This window comes from Sceloporus occidentalis, unplaced genomic scaffold, assembly GCF_023333645.1.
Source record: "Sceloporus occidentalis isolate IW3139 unplaced genomic scaffold, rSceOcc1.0.p SCAF_7, whole genome shotgun sequence".
Classification (NCBI taxonomy): Eukaryota; Metazoa; Chordata; class Lepidosauria; order Squamata; family Phrynosomatidae; genus Sceloporus; species Sceloporus occidentalis.
This window is the reverse complement of record NW_028316987.1, coordinates 70,710,857-70,732,427: the sequence shown is the minus strand read 5'-3', so window position 1 is coordinate 70,732,427 and position 21,571 is coordinate 70,710,857. Positions and strand designations below refer to the sequence as shown.

General features: G+C 40.6%; 1 protein-coding gene across 6 annotated transcripts in view; it reads left to right on the top strand.

The window, feature by feature from the left end:
- Positions 1-21,571, top strand: part of LOC149309919 (disintegrin and metalloproteinase domain-containing protein 22-like) — a 162,424-nt gene that overhangs the window by 74,244 nt on the left and 66,609 nt on the right. For all 6 annotated transcript variants that reach the window (XM_089533277.1, XM_089533275.1, XM_089533281.1 and 3 more), the window contains exons 5-7: positions 13,887-13,969; positions 19,279-19,342; positions 19,684-19,753. In XM_089533277.1, coding sequence (XP_089389403.1) covers positions 13,887-13,969; positions 19,279-19,342; positions 19,684-19,753 — 217 coding nt within the window. The remainder of the gene's footprint in view (positions 1-13,886; positions 13,970-19,278; positions 19,343-19,683; positions 19,754-21,571) is intronic.

Below are 21,571 nucleotides of genomic sequence, written 5' to 3'. Positions count from 1 at the left end.
ACTGTGACATGCTGTAGTTTTTAAAATTAAGTGGGAAGGCTCACTGCAAAAAATGGGTAGCAAAAGCAGCATAAATATTTCGTTTATCTAGGTCAGTGATATTTACAAGGAAATTGCTAAGGGCCAGTTTTCTATGAAGATGTGTTCACTGGCTGGCATAGTAATATGGCTAAATCGTTTTTCTTTATATGAACCAAAGGAAATGATTTTAGCTTTTGTGCACACATGACTGAGAATGTACATAAGCCATATCTTCTGTCTTGTTGATACCTACGATCGCATATCCCCTTTATAGTTTCTGGAACTCTGCCTCTAGGGAGCTTTGCCAAGTGCCCTCTCAACTGTTTTTGAAAAAATAGTTTTTTGTTGGTTGTTTTCATCCTGTTTTGATGTTATTCATTGTTGCACAGCGCTTTTGTTTCATTTTTATTATTGTTTTATGTTGTGTTGATCTGTTACTTAACCACCCTTGTATGATGGTGGTGAGACTTTAATCTGATAATAAATGAATCTTTAGCCTCTGTGAGCTTTGTGTATCCCGTTTCCTTGATGTCAGAAAACTGTACTTCACCCTTTCCCCGTTTGGTGCCCTCTTGGACTACAGCCACCATCACCTGCAGCTAGCATGGTTGTTATGAATGATAGTACTAATAGTCCAATATTCCTGGAGGGCATTTGATTGGGGAATGATTTTGTGGTTATACTCTGAGACCACCAACTATCCCCATTCACTATGCAAGGAATCTCCTTTTGTTGGCTAAAAGTTGCTCTAGAAATTATTCAGCAGAAATCTTTGGTACTACTGAAATTTTGGAAGTTGTGATAAAAGAGAAATTGGAAGTAAGAGTGGGGGGCTTTTAAAAAATGGCTGAAAGCATACTGCTCCAAGGCTATCCAATGAATATGCATGACCACTACATCTTCCAGACTGAGGCAGAGCAGCAAGACAGTCCTCATAATGCCCAAGTTGAGGTGTGTAATTCCTAAAAAGCCATATTCTGGTGCATAAAGCAGAAAATCCGAAAGCACTTTCCCTTCACTATCTTATAAGTAAAATGGTAAAAAAAAAATAGCAAACTACATTAGTAACATTTGGCGAGCTTTTCATGATACTCAGAATCTGCTGTCTGAGGCAGCCACCTCACTCTACCTAATGGTAGGTCCAGCCTTAAATACGATTCACGTAGGATAGCCTCTGTGGTTTACAAGTATAACTAAAAATAAATTGTCTTGCTCACCTAATTTTTTGAACCACTGACCCAATTTATAATTCAGTAGTTTTGCAAGATTTGTGTAACACAGCTGATCTGTCAATTCCCCAAGACTAAAAAGGAATGTCTGTCTTTTCCAAAGTAGTTATTATATTGATATTTCATCCTATCTCCATTTGTCTATAGTTTTCTTTTGTTACTGGTAGATCTCAACTGGACATTATTTGCCTCAGTTTTCAGTTGTAGGTTTGGTATAGTTTAGCCATAGGCCTCAAAAATCACATTGGTGTCTTGTCATATGTACTCCTCTCCCTTATACAGCATTCTTCAGATGCATAAATGCTTTCTAGAATCCTCTAAGTGAGAGGGTGGATCAGTATGCTGTGGGGCAAGCTTTAGATCATGTAAAGCTATAGCTTGCTGTTAGAAAACAGAATGGTTCCCAGTCGACAAAAGAGTCAGGCAAGGATGCATTCCTGTATGTTCAACATGTATGCAGAAAATATTATATGCAGAGTAGACTTAGACTCAGAGGCAGGAGTAAATATTGGAGGAAGAAACATTAACAACCTAAGACATGCAGACGACATTATACTATTAGCAGAAAGCAACAAAAATCTGGAACAAATACTAAAGAAAGTCAAAGAAGGAAATGCTAAGGTAGGCTTAATGGTGATTATTAACATAAGAATAATGATTACGGAAGAACTACATGCATTCAATCTAGATAACGATAAAATGGAAATAGTCAAAGAATTCATATAGCTTGGATCAAACATTGATCAGAGTGGAATTGCAGTCAAGAAAACAGAAGACTAGGACAGGGAAGGGGAGCTATGAAAGAACTAGGCAAGATCCTAAAGAGCAAAGACATAACACTGAATACTAATGTTAGGATCTTCCAAGCCATTGTAGTTCCATTCATCATGTACGGATGTGAGAGCTGGACAGTAAAAAAAGCAGATAGAAAGAAAATAAACTCATTTGAGATGTGGTGATGGAGAAAAGGATACCATGGATGGCCAAAAAGACAAATAAATGGGTTCTAGAACAGACTAAGACTGAACTCTTCCTGGAACCCAGGATGGCTAAATTAAGGTTGTCATACTTTGGACACATAATGAGAAAGGCAATGGTGCAAGTTAAAATGGAAGGGAGCAGAAAGAGAGGAAGACCATAAGCCAGATAACCAGACTCAATCGGAGAGACTATGGGCCTGAGGTGCAGGACCTGAGCAGAGAGGTAGAGAATAGGGGGTCTTGGAAACGTCTGTGGGTCAAGCCTAACTCAAGAACAGCTAACAACAACAACAATAACATTTAAGAACCAGGAGTGAATACTACTACAAAATGTGTTTTAGATCCCAGTTTGTGGCTGAAATTTGTGTCAGGCGTGAACTATTATCTTGATTGAGAAGTCCTTTGTGCCTCCCAGTGATTTTCTTCAGGCCTTATAGCCCTTTATGAGCACTTTGCCTATGGGTATGTGATATCAAGTCACCTGCCAACTTATGGCGACCATATAAATTTCATAGGGTTTGCCAGTTCTTTCCTCTGAAATATAGCTTACAGTGACTGGTATTTGTTGGTGGTCTTGCATCCAAGTACTAACCATCACTGACCTTGCTTAGCTTTCATGATCAGATACGCTCTGGTACCTTTAAGGTATTTAGCCTGTATGGGCAGATTCTATCCACCAAATTACAGAGAAATAGGTGATGCCCCTCTGTTTTTATTTTTATTTAAAAAAAAGAACTGACAGTAACTTTTTAAATTTTTTGGTTGAATTGGATGAAATTTTTACGGATGGTTCCAAAGGGATCAAGCATGCCAACCTTTACATTTAACCTTTAAGCTTCTAGGTGCTTTTGGACTTCATTTCCCATAATCCCTAACCATTGGCAATGCTGGCTAGAGCATGTGGCAACAGCAGGGCAACAATATCTGGCGAGCCACTGTTCCACTGTATTCCACCACGTACCCACCATATTACAAGAAAAATAAAGTCTGTGAAATTTAATATGAATATATTCATTGTCGTACATACAAAACCAGTCATTAGGGGTCTCAAAAATGTATGCTCTTAAAACATACATTGCGGGCAATTGCTATAGCAACATACAGCATAGAACTGGCCTGCATCATTTCATGATAGGTACAGTGGTTTTGGGTAGAAAGTGAATTCTTCATATTTTTAGGGACACTTTTGAGTCATTGGACCTTTGCTGCTGAATCACTAATTAAGCTTTGGATATGGTCCACTTGGGAGAAGTCCAATCTGGACTTCCATAGGAATGTCTCCAAAATCAATGAATCATCCCAATTTGATCTGGGATTCAGCCAAATCTGCAGTACATCCCATTAAGCACCCTAGTTTGCTTCTATCTCAAGAGTCCTTTCCTTAAAGCCAGAAACTTTGGCGCTTTATAGACGGGCCTTTTGGCCGCCATTGTTATGTGCAAGGGGTGGCGCTTCCTGACGCACCTTGCTCCTCGCACGTAATGAGGGTGTAAAGATGGCGGCGCCCTATACACATGGGTACCGCCGTTTTGACATGACGGACGCCTAGCATCCGCATGTCTCAGCGCCTTGATGGTGCCATAAGTGCGCCATTGGTGCCTTGTGGCGTCATAACAGCGCTGGAAAAAGAAGCCGCTTTTTGCAGCTTCTTTTTGCTGCGCGGGGGAGCCGCGTGGTTTGTCTGCTGCGGCTCCCTCGCGCAGCAAACAAGGGCTGAGTTATACACATTTGCCCACAACTCTTAGGTAGTGGACCTTCTGTGCCACTGCAAGAGTGTAAATCTATTCAAAAACTGTACCATAGATTCTTGTGATTCTACCAGTAATGATTTCAATTAATTTTGAAAAAAAAATAAGGCAAGAGACATGGTTCTGGCTTCCTTTCTTTTCAGTACCTCTTAAGTGCTATTCAAAACCAGTTGCTATGCTTTTAAAGGAAAGTAATCAAGAAGAGCTTTCTGAGCAAATGCTAACAGATCTCCTTTGCCAGATGGCTGTGAACAAGCAGCAAAGTACACGTGCCATCTTTCCACACCCTGCAGCTGAAAGGATGAAGCATTTTTGGATAGCTTATGGCATATGACCTCTCTTGACTTCAAAGCTTCTTTTATACGACCAGGTTATACACACGATCCTTTTGATTTCTCTGATCTATGCCTGCTGTTCATACATTGTTTGTAAAGCTAATGTTTAGGAGAGAAGTCTTACAACTTCATATTTCCTATTGATTCTTTATCAAAGATGCTATTACTTATATGTAATAACATCTGTTAGGTAATATGTAAATATGCATAGAATATATGTGTGCGTATGTCTTTCTGTCTTTCTTTGCCTTAATTCCCAAAACCATGAAACTTAGACATCTGAAATTTGACATGATGCTAAGGGAACCCAACAGACTTGTGTCTTTGCAATATTTTTGTAATGTATTGATTTTAATCAATTTAAACCTGTCTGTAGCCTTCAGAACCATCTTCAGACATTAGATGACAGACTAAGCAATTTAAATATGTCTGTGGTGTACAGTTACCATTTTAGTCACTAGATGGCAGACATATATAACTACCGTACCATACAGCTATCATTCAGGACAATGGCTCCTACTCAAAGAAGGCATTCTGTAAGATACCAACTTGCCAAAAAGTATCTAAAAAAACCTCAGTGGGAGCAGAACAGCAAGTTGTAAGAAAAGGAGCAAACAGAGTAAGAAGGTTGCTTCTAAAGCAGTTGAAACTCTAAGGTAGAAATTTGAAAGACAGGAAGAAAACAGAATTGGAGCATCTAGGTCCAGGAACCACCTCTGGAGGGAGAAAAATCCTTCTGCTAGAGCAGATCATGCCGGATAGCTCCCTGGAAGCCAAGATGACCAAACTGAGGCTGTCATACTTTGAACACATCATGAGAAGGGAGGACTCATTGGAAAAGACAATAATGCTGGGGAAAGTGAAGTAGGAAGAGAGGAAGGCCACATGCCAGATGGATGGACTCTATTAAGGAGGTCATGAGTATGGGTTTGCAAGAATTAAGCAGAGCAGTGGATGATAGGGGTCTTGGAGATGTCTCATTTGTAGGGTCGCTATGGGTCAAGATTGACTTGAGGGCGGTTAACTAAACCTTGCCTATAACTGAACCTTGGATTATGATATTGCTTCACTAATTACAGTTGGTTCAATGCCAGCTTCTTATATCTATAGTGGGCCCTTGGTATACACTGGTGTCAGGGACGTAGCCAGGATTTTGGGAAGGGGGGGGTCCAGACTAAGTGCCACCATTTTGAGATGCTAAGAGCCCCCCCCAGACACAAAATGTAGGAAAAATGTAGGACATGATGCACGACAAAATGTAGGACAAATTGTAGGATGTTAAAAAATGGAGAACACGCCAACTAAAAGCCAAAAACATTAATAAAAAACAATATAAATTCATGTTTCTCAGTCATGCTCAAAATGGAGAACATTTTGACATTCTTCCTGGATAGGAGGTTGGGATATAGCTTTGTGTGTTAGACTAGGAGGAACTTCCTGAGAGTAAGGGCTGTTCAACAGTGGAACACACTCCTTCCTCGGAGTGCAGCAGAGTCTCCTTCTTTGGAGGTCTTTAAGCAGAGGCTGGATGGCCATCTGTCAATGGGGATGTTTTGATTGAGAGTTCCTGCATGGCAGAATAAAGGAGTTGGACTGGGTGGCCCTTGCAGTCTCTTCCAACTCTAGGATTCTATGACTCTGGAGACCAGGATTCAATGAAAATCTGATTCTCTCCAACAGAGAAGGCTAAATATCTTACATGGGGTACGTGTCGATGACATGGCTTATGCATCATGTCCAAATTGTGCGGCGCATAAGGGACATCACAGCACTTGTCACACTCTCTCAGCCTTAAGGGAAGGTAAAGGCAAATCCCCAAAAACCATTGGGCAAGTCACATTCTCTCAGCCTCAGAGGATGGCAAAGTCAAACCCTCTATGAACAAACCTCCCAAGAAAACCTCTTGAAGTCACACACTCGCACACACCCAAGTCACCAGAAGCAGACTCTCTGAACAAACCACGAAAACCCACTAGGCAAGTAAGTCACACACTCTCAGCCTCAAGGAAAGGCTGGCAAAGGCAAACTCTCTGAACAAACCAAGAAGACCCACTAGGCAAGGAAGTCACACACTCTCAGCCTCAAGGAAAGGCTGGCAAAGGCAAACTCTCTGAACAAACCAAGAAGACCCACTAGGCAAGGAAGTCACACACTCTCAGCCTCAAGGAAAGGCGGGCAAAGCAGGATGTTTTGAAATTCCTCCTGGGCAGAAATGTAGGACATGTCCTGGATAAAGGATGATGTCTGGACACCCTGATAAAATGGAGGATGTTTTGACATTGCTCCTGGGCTGAAATGTGTGCCGTATCCTGGATAAAGGAGGACGTGTGTTATCCTACCAAAAATGGAAGACATTTTTACATTCATCCAGACCAGAAGGTTGAAACATAGGACACGTCCTATAAAAGGAGGACATCTGCTCATCTTACAAAAAATGAGGACTTTTGAAATTCCTTCTAGGCAGAAGTCTGAAATGTGTCTTATAGCCATGAGCAAGAAAAGAGCCAAGCCTTGATATCTGGACCCCAGAACACACTCCAACTCCCAGAATTCCATAGCAATGAGCCAGAAAGGAGCCAAGCCTTGATATCTGGACCCCAGAACATACTCTAACTCCCAGAATTCCATAGCAATGAGCCAGAAAGGAGCCAAGCCTTCATATCTGGACCCCAGAACATACTCTAACTCCCAGAATTCCATAGCAATGAGCCAGAATAGAGCCAAGCCTCAATATCTGGACCACAGAACATACTCCCAGAATTCCATAGCCATGAGCCACAAAAGAATTAAGTCGCTGCCAAACCTGGTTATTGCTTGAATGTGGATGCAGCCTCTTGTCCCTCCCTCTCCTCCAGGGCCTTTTGGCTCCTCCCCCTCAGGCTCCGCAAAAAGTTTAGGGGCGGCACTTGTGCTCCTCCTGGCTTTGCCAGGGCCGGGAGAAGAGGAAAGGGTGCTTGTTGGAGCGCGCGTGTGCACGCGCACAGCCCCCCCAAAAACGCCAGGAAGAGCGCCACTTCTGCTCCTCCTGAAGCCTAGAGGAGAGCAAGACTGGCGCTCTCCGTCCCCAGCGTTTCTTTGGGGCTGTGCGTGTGCACGCGCACGCTCCAAAAAGGGCCCTTTTCTCTCCTGGAAGGGGGGGGTCCGGAGCCCTGAAACCTCCCCCTTAACTATGTCCCTGCCGTGGTTTTAATGGAGGGGAGGGGGGAGGAAGGAGCTTGAATGCCCCCAGGGCCTGATAGGGGGGGTCCCGACCCCCCCCCCACCCCCCGGCTACGTCCTTGCTGGTGTTTGGTTCAAAGACCCACATGGATACCCACATCTCTGGATTCTTAATTCCTGTTAAATACAATGAATAATAAAATGGCAAAATTAAGGTTTACTTTTTGGAATTTGTTATTTAATTTTTTTTCAAGCCATGGATGCTTTGAATCTGTGGATACAGAGGGCTGACTTTCCACATTACCATACTATACTCTTATAGTGCTGCCATTCCACTTTTCCTGCTCTGGCTGCCTCCTGTTGCATTCTGAGGTTTGTAGTTCAGTCAGGCCTAAGAGCTCTCTGGCCGAGAATCTAAATGCCCTTCCTTAAACTGCAAATTCCAGAATGCAACAGGAGGCAGCCAGAGCAATTAAAATGGAATAGCAGCACTAAAAGAGTGTAGTGCGGTAATCTACATGTGATAGAAAGAATAACTTCCAGAGATATACATATCTTTTTGTATTCCCCTTTCTTCCTGCCTCCTAGACAAACACTCTTTGTTTAACCCAGTGGTTGGAATTATGAGGCCCTCCAAAACTTGTTGGACTATGATTCCTAGCAGCCATAGCTCAGTGTAGCCAGTGGTATGGAATACTGGAAGTTGTAGTCCAAAAACATCTGGAAGGCTTCATGATTCCCGATTCTGGTTTAATTAAAGGATCTCCCTCTCTCCCCCCTCCCCTCTCTATATATGTATGAAAAAGCAACTTAACAGCTCTACTTTAAGGTAGAAACTGAATACCTGAAGACTAGTTGATTTAATAAAAACTAATAAAAATAGGTAATCAAAAATTTTTTGAACTAGCTTGGCTTCCACATGCCTACATGATGTCTGAAATTGTTCATTATTTTGCTGTGGATTTAAACTTGTGGATATTTCAGTAATAGGTACAGTGGAGCCTCGGGTTACGAAAATAATTCGTTCCGCGGCCGCTTTCGTAACCCGAACGGCTTTCGCAAGCCGAATCCCCATAGCCGCTAATGGGGAAAAGCCGCGATTTGGTGTAAAATCGCGGCAAAAAGCACCAAAAGTTTTTTCGGGACCCGAAAAAACGTTCGTAACCCGGAACAATTATTTCCAATTGGATTTTTTCGGGTCCCGAAAAATTCGTAACCCGGGTATTTCGTATCCCGAGGTTCCACTGTAATTAGATTTAGCTATGTGCTGAGGAGAGTGATTTATCAACACAGTTACTTTGTAATGAATACTTGCTGAAGAAAGGTTAATTTTTGTGAAGTTGGCATTTCACAAATAACACACAATTTATTAATCTGACCAAGTTAGATTTGTTAAGGAAAAAGCAACATGGGATATACAGTGTAAGAAATAAAAACATGTATGTGAGAGTCAGGATGACTCAGCAAAAGCAATTAGAAGCCACACAGGTGTAAAAGGTAATGTAATTAGCAAGTCCTAAATGCCAAGGACACAAATGCAAAGTGGATAATTGAACACACCTGAGAATTGTTAAAGTGGACAAGGTGAGATGATGAAATCATTAATTGTGGGATGAACCAAGAGAACCAATGAAAGTGGTTGTACACGCCCACTGGGTGGAAACTGACAAGAGTGGGTGGTGTTTTCCAAGGGCTATAATAATTGCTATGAATCCCAATGTATTTTGTGGGTAGTAGTTGAGGAGTATTGGATAGTTTTGGAGCTGTATATAGTAGAATAAAGTAGATCTTTTATATAAGACTACTGAGTTGTCTGGTGTCTTGAGTGAAGATACAAGAGCCAGCTGGATCCTGAAGAAGTGGGAAGACTTCTGTGGAAGCAAGAGTGAGAAGGCTTGGAGAGTTTGTCAGGGTCTTCAGCCTATTCTCTGTAACTCTGCTGCTTTAGAGCAAAGCTTTAACCACTGGCCAAAACTGGTCAGCGCCGGTGCGTAACAAGGTGGTGAGTTCGAGCCAGCGGTGAAGAGCTACAACTCCCATCATCCCTGACAAGATTAACACTGCAACTAGCTTGAAAAATGTCCCTGTCTCCTGTTTACACAGGCTAGTGAGTGGCTGAAGGATGTCTGCATGGAAACTGAGGAGACTGACATTTTATGACTGCCTGAAAATGCTGTTTTCATTTTAAATTCTGGAGGGACCAAACCGTGAAGCTAGCTTGTTTACCTCCTGCTTATTTAGTAGAAATTAAGTCACAGAAAAGAAGTACAAGTACATTTCTAATACATCAGCCTTGTATAACCATCTGCCCTTCAGGATGCTATTGGGTTGCAGCTCCAATAGCTGGGGATGATGATGATGATGATGATGATGATGATGATAGTTAAAGATGAACACATTTGATGATTATCAGATTGGGATACATAAAATTGAGGCATAGTACAGCCAACCTTCCTTATACATGGATTTTTTTTTATCCACAGATTCAAGCATCCACGGCTTGAAAATATTTAAAAAATAAGTATGAATTCCTGATAGCAGACCTTGATTTTGCCATTTTATATAAGGGACACCATTTTGCTCTGCCACTGTATTTAATGGAACTTGAGCATCCACAGATTTTGTTATCCGCGGAGGATCCTGGAACCAAACCCCAGCAAATAACAAGGTCCCACTGTATAAAATATCTTTTTATTCATTATTTTGGTCCTCTTTGGTGATCAAGAAATTTAGTTAATAACAGTTGGCATGTTTCCCAATGTTCATATACTGTATAGTATTTATTTCTTTAAGATATATCCCACTTTTCTCCCAGAACAGGGAGTCCAGGGGGCTCAAAACAAGATTAAAAACAGGTACAGATAACAATAGGCGCAAAACTAAGACATATTTTTATTAATATTAAAACCCTATTGAATTAGAAAACAATTTTAAAACATCAGTAAAAATGTACAGCATCAGTTAGCTAAAAGTCGCTTTCTCAGCAGCCAGGCAGTTGCTGAAAGTCTGCCTGAATAAAAAGGTTTTTGGCTGCCAGTTTAAGGACAAAAGGGAGAGGACCAGCATCATCTCCCTTAGAAGGGAGTTTCATAGCCTGAGAGCAACTATGATAGTTGATAGGGATAATTCTATTGCAGATAAAATTAAACATGGATGGGTTGCTCCTTAACTGTCTGTGACAATCACACTGAAATGAACTTGTTTCTATTACAGCAGTACTTGTCAGGCCTCTGGCAGTCTACTTTCAACTGTCCTGGAATAGAGCTTGATGTGCTACAAACCCCCTCAAACCCATTTTGACTGGGGACAATTACAGGGGGATAAATGGACATTTGAACTCCGAGCTATGATGGTCTGAGAATATTGCTTCAAGTTGTCATGTGTCCATATTGAAAAGACAGTGGTGCTTTTAGTCTGTGTTGGTGAGGTTGAGAACATTCAGAGTAAATGGATCATGAAGAGAAAGCCAAATTACAATTTTTGTGGCTCAAACCAACACACTTTAAGCTATTTCCCCAGTGTTATGCAAAGCATTTTTAAAGTAATGGTTCTGTGTGTGAATGGAGAGACAGGCCCTAGCTTTCAGACACATACAATTTCATTAGTTAATGATTTCCAACCTGGTTTTAATGCTTCTTCGAATTATTGAAAACCAAAACCAATAATAATCCCCAAATATACAGTGGACCCTTGGTATCTGCTGGGCTTTGGTTCCTGGACTCCCATGGATAGCAAAATCCACGGATGATCCAGTCCCATTAAATACATTGGCAGAGTAAAATGGTGTCCCTTTTATACCATGGGGGGGGGGGGAAATCAAGGTTTGTTTTTTGAAAATTTATATTTTCAAGCTGTGGATGGTTGAATCTGTGGATAAAGAATTTGTGGATATGGAGGGCTGACTGTAGAACTTTTGCAATTCCAGATCAGTTGTGTTTCTTAAACCAGGATTCTAAACTTTGATAACAGTTTCAGGGACCTTCCTTCTTTTTAATGCAGGTATTGTCTGGTGGTGGGCAGGATAATAAAAATTTCAAAGATACTGATATGCATAAAATACCCTAAAGGCACCAGATTCTGTCTAATTTTGGAAGCTAAGCAGAGTTTCCCCTTGTTAGTAATTGGATGGGAGACTGCCAACTAATATCAGATGCTGTAGGCTATATTTCAGATGACATACAAACTGGCAACACCATCTCCAAGTATTATTTGCCTAAGAAAACCCAACTGGTCACCCTGGTGGTGAAGAACGTAATTCGTCAACCTCTGGAGCTCCAGAGTGGTGTCATTCTGCTTGATGGCTCATGTGAATGATGTATAGAAGTTTCTACCACTGTTATACATGGCTAACATATAAACACTGTATCTGTGCAGACTAACAGCCTTTTAACTATTATGCTGACTATTTGATGAAGCTGCAAGTGTGTGTTTGTGTGTGTGTATGTGTATGTGTATGTGTAGATATCAGTGTCTATGTCCATATCCCTTATGCTTGATGTTACTCGTGTTTTGTTCTGAATAATGTTTTTCTTTTTACTTGGAATAAAAAGTAGGTTAAGCTGCAATAAAGGCAGGGGATTATCAAAATATTGGAGCCGTGCCCTGAATTTTCTTCTTGTTGTTAGCATGAAGACTCGCCCACTGTATCCTGGTTACATATTCAGGGATAGCTGTGTTGGCCATGCAGCAAAACATCTACAAAAACATCAACAAGATCTACAAAAGAGAGATACATTTATTGGGCAACTGAAATGTACAAAATATATCATGCAAGCTTTTGAAACTCCACTGGCTTCTTCATCAAGCAAAATATGTTTAAAAATCATACAGGAGAAGAAAAGTGATGATGGTAGAGACACAGGCCTACCTTTTATATCAGATGTTGTTTCTGTTTTTGTTCAGTTGTTCTGGAAGGATCTCAACGCAGGCACTCCCCTTTTTGGCCAAGGACAAAGAGCAACAAAAGATGGATAAAATATTTTCAGCTCTGTTAGCAACAGAAGAGTAACTTTCCTTGAGATCCAGGTTGTCCCTGTCTGTCCCATTGTATCCTGGTTGTGTCAGTGTAGCAAACAGGTTTGTGCAAGGATGGGAGCGCCTACACTTCTTGATTTATAAGCATATTCCATAGCTTCCAAGTCTGTGGTGCAGTCATATGTGAGCTTTCCTACCTGCCCCCTTTGCCCTGGCAAGAAATCACCATCTCCTGCAAGAGAACCTAGTAATGCCAAGCAGTGTTTGCTGCTGGAGCTAGGAATGAAGCATAGTCCCAGGAACAGGGATACAACTGGGAAATTACTTCATAGTATGAGGAGCGGCAGTTTGATCCTTTTTGTCCCTTTTGGAACAGCCAGTTGGATGGAGTCAAAAGATCAGATAATAATGATCACTTCTTGGACTTTTGGTTGAGATTGAATGTATTATTTATAATTGTTCTAGTCATTACTGTTTTTTACATTTTACATTTTTACATTTACTGCATTACATTTTATTTGCCTCTCCCAGGGCTGGCCCCAGAAGTGTAGCAACGGGGAGAAGAGATGACGATTCATAGGAATTATGGCCTCCCCAATGAAATTTTCCTTCGGTCCCCAGATTTCTATTATTGCAAAGAGTGAGACACTGAAAACCCTTCACACACCTAGAACTCTTGTATTCACTTTGTTTGTATTACCTTGGTCACTTTGCCTGCCCTTTTTCTTTGGATGCCTAAATTGTATCTCTAAATGCTCATCTGACATTTTAGGTTACTTCAATGCTAGAAATTTGGGAACTGAAAAGGAACCCTGGTGGTGCAGTGGTTAAATGCTGGTACTGCAGCAAAAATATTGTGAGTTTGAGCCTGCCAAACATTCGTAGGTCGGTAAAATGAGTACCCAGCCAGTTTGGGGCAATTGGCTAACACATTGTAAACCACTTAGAGTGTACTTAGTTCACCATGACATGGTATAGAAATATTATTGCTATTGTAGGAAAATTTCATTTAGGAGAGTAGAAATTTTATTTTGTGTGTGCATCTGGGGAGCCTTCATTTTGTTATCTCTTTGTACCTACACTTTTGCTGGCCTTACTGTTAGGCAGAATAAGGGACAGCCTCTAGCAGCAAATTTTGGGTGACATGAAAGAACTGCAAATGTTCAGTTATTTATTTGAAAATTATTGCATTGTTACTCACTGAGGCAGAACAGTGATTCTGAGATTTTCTACATCAAGTGGCAAAATAACTTGGCTGGCCATAGCTACTGCATGTATTTTCACTTTGGTGAGTGGGTATAATGCTTTCTGCTCCTGCTCAGTTAATGTCTGATTTAGAAATTTAGTCCCTGAGGTTTTTTGTTTGTTTGTTTGAGAATTTATGTTTGTGTTATGGTGGAAAACATGAGATGAATTTATAGAGACTGTTTCTAATTGCAGGGAGGAGAACACTGTTACTACCAAGGTCACCTCCGAGGGAATCCAGAATCATTTGTTGCTCTATCAACATGCCATGGACTTCAGTAAGTTTGTCTCAAATGTTATATAGCAAAAGGATGCAGATTGTTAAAAATTTTGTCTTTCTGCTAAAACATATAGTCATCTAAACTACTACTTCTAAACAGAAGTTATCCCACATTTAGAATACTTCTGCTTTTAGAAGCAGCTCATAAATTACCTTGATTGCTGAAAGAGCAGTTCTGTACTTTGTATGTGTTGCATTAACGATATTAAAAATCAGATAGATCAAACCTGAACTCTCCCTGGAAGCCAAGATGATAAACCACATTATGAGAGGGCATGACTCATTAGAAAAAAACAATAATGCTAGGGAAGGTAGAAGACAGTAGAAAGAGAGGAAGACCAAGCAAGCCAGATGGGTAGACACTATAAGGGAGATCATGGGCCTGAGTCTGTAAGACTGAAGCAGAACAGTGGAGGCTAGGGAAGCTTGGAGATGTCTCAATCGAAAGGGTTGTCAACTCGAGGTCAGCTAATAAAAAAAAAAGAAAAATAAAAAAATAGTCTGTGTGTGTGTGTGTGTGTTAGATATTTCAAAGTGGGCTTGACAAACTCATGAAGAAAAAGTCTGTTCATAGGTGTTAGTACTGATAGAAATATTGAACTGCTGGGTTCAGAAACAATATTTCTCCAATCAGTTGCTGAAGAGTAACAATGAAAGAAGGCTAGATGATTGGATCTAGAGCTTGGTAGGTTTACCTTAGGGCTTTTCCATGGCAATTCTGGTAGTGAGAACCTGGCACCTGATTAATTAGACAGTAGATCACAGAAATAAACAATGATAGGACTATGTTGTCACTAGAGAGATAAAATAAATTCGTTTGAGTCATGATTCCAGATGAGAGTAACCCTTTCACACCTCCTAAGACACAATGACTTGTGCAGGATCCAATGAATCTTGTGTCAGAAATCTGTAAATCTGTAAGGCTTACAATGTGTTTTGGAGACATAAAATATGCTCAGATCATGTATATATTCTAAAAACCTTTGAAGTTTTGAAACTGCTTACAGTGGAAAAATATGAAGAAATGTGCTTTAGTTAATGGAAAATATATTTACACATACACACACAATATTTTTTTTACAATAATAAAAAAAAATATAAACCAACAATGGGATGAGAATGTGGGATTTAGAGACTCAAGCAAACAAACAAAATCAAAGGCTAAGAGATTTTCTTATCAGTAGTAGAGGCTAAGACACATGGACCAAAAAAATCTGTAGTTGACTTATCTCAGAGGCTTGCATTATCTATGTTAATCTCCTGTACTGGCCTACCTTACAGTGTTGTTTTCCTAAAGATAACTGGGATAATGTGTATAATGCATTTTGAACAATTGGTTCATTTCTCTTTTATATACATACAATAGCAGACCTGATACAGTATATTATTTCTAAGGTCAAACAGTGAGTGGTAACACTATAAATAGAAGCACTTACCTCAAGATTCTTTGTCATCATCCAATTTCCCTGAAAGGCATGCACTTATCTTATGGGATCTTCATTGACTGATGGTTTACTAATCTCAATAGCATTTTTTCAAAAAACATTTAAAAATTATTACACATGTATTTCCAATGTTGAGCATTTTTTAAAAGGATTGTCAATCCTACCCATATGTTATTTTTGTTCCTTTTGCAGTAATCCATATTTAAGATTGTGGCAGGTTATGTCCTGAGCTCAGGTTGCAGGCATAACATCAGACTAAAAATAGTATCAATTTAATGCATGCTGTGTGGTTTAGCTACACAGTGTGGGTTCATTTAACAGCATGGTACTGGCCTTTAGACCTTTATCAGTGGTCCTTGTTAGATACCTGAATGAAAGTAGGGATTGCTAATGACCCCTTGCCGATCGTACTACAGTTACTATGATTTAGAAAGAATTTTTACAAATTAGCACACATCTTGGCATTCATCATTGCACTGCTTTCCAAATTTGGTGTGTTCTGAAGAAGAGATACATCTGTAGAATATGGGTTCAGCCTCTCCCCTCCCACTGCTTTCCTCTATTCTCTGGCTGAAACATTAATACAGTTGCCACTTCATTTTTGCAGACTTGGAGTCTGCATTCCTCGCCCATTTGCGGGTGGCAAATAGAGGGAGACCAAATGGGGCGCGTGCCCATGGTGCGCACCCACCAGTGCCCTTGGGCGCACGCTGCCATTTAAGCCAATGAGGCTTGAATATTGGTGATTTTTCATTTTCGCATGGGGGGGGGTCTGGAACAGATCCTCCATGAAAACAGAGGGGTGACTGTATATGTATATACTAAACATGAAGCCAGTGGTTTGAGTGTCATACACAGATTTTTGGGAGATTAGGGCTCGTATCCCTGCTTGTACATGGAAACCTACTGAGTAATCCTTTCACACAGATCGGCAGTTGCAGCCCTCCAAGAAATCTTACCATGAAAACCCCATGATAGGGCTGGCATAAGTTGGAGACAACTTAAAGGCACATAGCACACAAACCTGAAAACCAGTGGCAGAATATCTTGTTCCCTAGTGCTGGTTTGTAAATGGAAGGCTGTAGGCTTCCAAACTTAGTGAAATGTAAGGTTGTAGTCTGATGCATGTAATAAAAAGAAATGGTGTATACATAACAAAATTGAAGACAATAGGGTGGTATATGTAATAGGGACAAGGCTGCATGCTAGGGAACTTGGTGACACTCTGTTGGGAAAGGGTTAGCCACTTGTGCGGTGTCTTCTCAGTCCCACAATCTCATTGCACCTCAGTATATGAGGAAAGAATATTCTTGTCACACAACCTTCTCCTTTCTGAAGATGCTGCCTACATTGTCCTCCATGATTTTTTTTCTTGTATGGACTGGCAGTGGTTAATCACACACTTTTCTATGCTGGAGAACTCTATAGGACATCAGGGCTTTCTAGACTCTACTATATTAAGAAACTACAGGCTTTGACATGTATGAATCTTAGATCCAGCATGAGGAAGGGATGTTTGTGTGTGTTTCAGCTTCATCACCAATGTATAACTGTAGAGCTAGATGGGATCTTCTTAACCAGTGCTGCAATGGTCGCCTTAGTTAATGATCTCCGTCTGGGCATGGACAGGGGAAGCGTGTCCCTGTTAGTGCTTTTGGACATCTCAGCGGCTTTCGATACCATTGACCATGGTGTCCTTCTGGAACGCCTGAGAAAGTTGGGAATCGGGGGCACTGCACTCCAGTGGTTCCGGTCCTACCTCTCGGGCAGATTCCAGATGGTGCAGCTGGGGGACGTGTGCTCCGATAAGAGGGCCCTTACATCTGGGGTCCCTCAAGGAGCCATTCTGTCCCCCAAGCTATTTAACATTTACATGAAACCACTGGGAGAGATCATCCGGAGACACAGGGCGCGGTGTTATCAGTACGCTGATGACACCCAAATATGCTTCTCTGTGTCTCCGACTGATGCAGTAACTAGGGATGGCATCTCTTCTCTAAATGCTTGCTTGGAGTCGGTAATGGGCTGGATGAGGGAAAACAAACTCAGTGTGAATCCAGGGAAAACGGAAGTACTGGCGATAGGTTCCTCGGTTCCGGGTGGTGAGATCTGTCACCCAGTCCTGAATGGGGTCACGCTCCCTTTGAAGGACTCGGTGCGTAGCTTGGGAGTGCTCCTTGACTCATCGCTCCAGTTGTCATCTCAGGTAGATGCGACGGTCAGGAGTGCTTGTTATCAGCTCCGACTGATACGCCAGCTGCGCCCCTACCTGGACCATAGGGACCTTGAAACTGTTGTACATGCTCTGGTAACCTCTCGACTGGATTTCTGCAACGCGCTCTACATGGGGCAACCCTTGTACCAAACTCGGAAGCTACAGTTGGTGCAGAATATGGCAGCAAGATTGGTCACTGGCAGCTCCAGGCCTGACCATATAACACCTATTTTGAAAGATCTTCATTGGCTGCCTATTCGCTTCCGGGCTCAATACAAGGTGTTTTGACCTATAAAGCCCTAAATGCCTTGGGCCCAGGGTACTTGGAGAACCGCCTCTCCCCATACAATCCTCCCCGCACACTCAGAACAACAGGGATGAAACTGTTGGAGGTCCCTAAGACACGCCATGTGAGGACCTCACAGAGGGCTTTTTCTATCGCTGCCCCCAAACTTTGGAACAATCTCCCTGTTGAGCTCCGTTCCACCGCGTCCTTAGTTCTTTTCAAAAAGAACTTGAAAACATATTTATTTCTGCAAGCCTTTCCACCATAATCATTTTATTCTTTGCCCCTCTATCAACGACCCTGCATTGTGTACCTGACCTGCCCTTGTACTTCTACTTGATTGTTGTTCTTTTTAATGATGTTTTTAACTTTTTATCGATATGCTTTTATCTGTATTGTAAGCCGCCTTGATCAAAATATTGGAAAGGCGGGATATAAATAAAATTTATTATTATTATTATTATTATTATTATTATTATTATTATTCTAAGTTTTAATCCTAGTGCTAGTCTTCAAGCCATGGGTTGCAAGTCTGTAAATGATTCCAGGAAAGAAAGAAACAGTTGAATCAGTGGGAAAAAATATAGTTCAGTACTGCTGCTTGGCCCATGGGGGGAGGGAGATAGGGAAACTTCTCAGAGCACATTGTGAAACTGACCAGGACATAAATCAGTTTTGTTTCTCTGTCTTCAGACTGAGTCCAACAAGGGATTTTCATATATGACCAAGATAGCCCCACACCCCTTGATAGCCCCATGCCCCTTGTTAAGCACACCTTAATGCATAGTCAGATTCATCATGATTCCACTCTCCATTGATGGAACCCTAAAAATATAGAGTTGATTTCAGAAGAGTAGTAATACTGAAAGTATGGTCTAGACACATGTCAGTATCTATAGGCAGAGTAGCCTATTTATGCAAGAAGAATTGTATTTAGGGTTGCCATAATTCTCTACTAAAAACTGGGACAAAATGTAGGACAAAATTTAGACCAAAATGTAGGACAATTGTAGGATAAAATTTAGCCCAAAATGTAGGACATTTAAGGTCCTCCTCCCACCATTCCCTTCTCCTTTTGTGTCGTGTCTTTTTAGATTGTAAGCCTGAGGGCAGGGAACCATCTATTATCCCCTCTGTTGTAAGCCACCCGGATTCCCAGTGATTGGGCGGCATATAAATAAATCCTATTGTTGTTGTTGTTGTTATTTTAATATTTTCCTGTCCTATTCTACATTTAAATTGTTCATTTGAATGTATTGTAAACCATCTTACAAAAGAAAGGAGGAATAGAAATATTGTAAATAAATAAAGAAAAACATATAACTAATATGTGATTCTAATATTTGCCCTCTTTTTCACAGTGGCATGTTCTATGATGGGAATCACACATATCTAATTGAGCCAGAAGAGAATTATACTTCACAGGTAAGCAGAATTTCAGTTTGCTAAATGCAGTGACTCCACAAACACTGACCTTCTCATCTCAACAACCTAGGAATCTTTATATGGGTCCCATATGAATTTTAGAATTCTGAGAATACTCAGATCAGATATATAGATTATATTAGAAAAATAATCTTAATTCTTATATATGTGTGGATTCTCAAAATTTTTGAGTGTGCACATGATGCAAAGTATTTCTTAAAAATTTCAATTTAATAATGCCACTCAGTTTCACAGACCATTTAGTTACATCCTTTGGTGGTTAAAATCCAAGAAAGTTTGTTTTGTATTAATTTACTAAATTTAGCTGTTTGCTATTTCAGGAAGAATTCCACTTACATTCTGTCTACAAATCCAGATTATTTGAATTTCCTTTGGATGATCTTCCATCTGGTAAGTCTTTTTAAGACTCTGAGCTTAGCCTTCATTGTTGCCTTTATTTAGTAGTTTATCACTTGTCGCATTTTATTTTGGTGTTGTTTGTAACTTAAAGCTGAAGAAACTAATCTCCCAGCCTGAACATAGGATTGAGAAACAGAAAGAACCCCCAATGTTTTCTGCTGTAATAGAAAAGCCTTTTCCCTTTCCCTTTCCTGTCAAGGGTATTTATAGGGTTTTGATAGCTTGATAGTTACTTACTGGTTCTAGAAATTGCCTAAGATCAAAACAACCTAAGGATTAGGAATGACACATTTTTGTAAACATGGTGCATCTTGTCAGATTAAGTTTAATAAACAAAACATCTGTCGGGGATGCTTTGATTTGGATTTCCTGCATGGCAGGGGGTTGGACTGGATGGCCCTAGTGGTCTCTTCCAACTCTTCGATTCTATGATTCTGTGATTCTAAGATATTCACACAAAAGAAATCATATAAGGAGACATTGGGTGCATCTACACTGTAGACATAATGCAGTTTGACATCACTTTAACTACCATGGCTCCATCCTATGGTATCCTGTGATTTATAGTTTTGTGAGGCATCAGCTCTCTTTGCAGAGAAGGCTGAAGACCTACACATGCAAGATTCTATAGGATGGAGTTACAGCACTTAAGGTGGTGTCAAACTGCATTATTTTGACAGTGTAGATACACCCCTTGAGGCCTCCCAAAGCATGTTTTCAAGACTTTTGTCATTTGTCAGGCTTTGCTTTTTATGAATAGTTTGATTTCCTTTTCCTTAGAAAAAGTGACTTTAGGCTTTGACTTTAGGACCCGTGAGGGTTGCCAGATTTGCAATGCAGCAATATGAGTTAAAGTGTTGCTAGATGAAGATTAGCTGGAGGCAGGACAGTACAAGCCTCAGAAATCTCAAGAGCTTCAAATCTCAGAAGAGGATAGTTTCTTGTGAGATCTCCAGATTCTAATCTCACAGGAACCCCTAAACCCAGGAAAATCTCGCAATTACATTTCACCAGCATGTGACGAGGAATTTTTACTACGTATTATGAGTACACTGTAAACACACTGCTTAGCTGTAGCAGCCAGAGGGCAGGAGGAATGGCCAACACAGCTGTGCTCTTCAACTTGCAGGTCCTTGCAGTATTTGGTATGTTATCTGAGGCCATTTTGCTTCATACCAAATCTTTGAGGACTGGTCTTTTGGAAGGACAGGGGCACCTCCTCTCCCCAAAACAAGGAATACAGGATTTGGGGTGTTTCATATGACCTCTATTTGGGACTGGAATTTAAACTCCCAAATGAAAGACTCCTGTATAAACGACACACCTGCGGACTCTAGGTTCCATAACCTCTTATCATTGGCCATCCCGGCCTAGAATAACCAAGGAGGTTTCTTCTCTTTTTATCAGTCCAGTATTTGAAAATAAGACTGCATATGGAAAACACTATTATGTTGTGGGGAAGGGTGGGTTGGTTGTTGTCATTAACATTTCATTGACAAGTTTTTTTAAAAAAAACATAAGTAAACTACTACCATCCTTTCCCCACCTGTTTGTTTTCTGCTTCCCAGCTATATGCACCCAATTAATTTTTTAAAAGAATAAAGTACAATATTAAAATTGAAATAATTTAAGTAATTGATTAATAAGGAGGCCTACATATATTGAAAATATTGTTGTTGTTGTGTGTCTTCAAGTCATTTCTGACTTATGAAGACCCTAAGGTAAATCTATCATGGAGTTTTCTTGGCAAGATTTGTTCAAAAAGGCTTTCTTCTGAGTCTGAGAGTGTGACTTATTCAAGGTCACCCA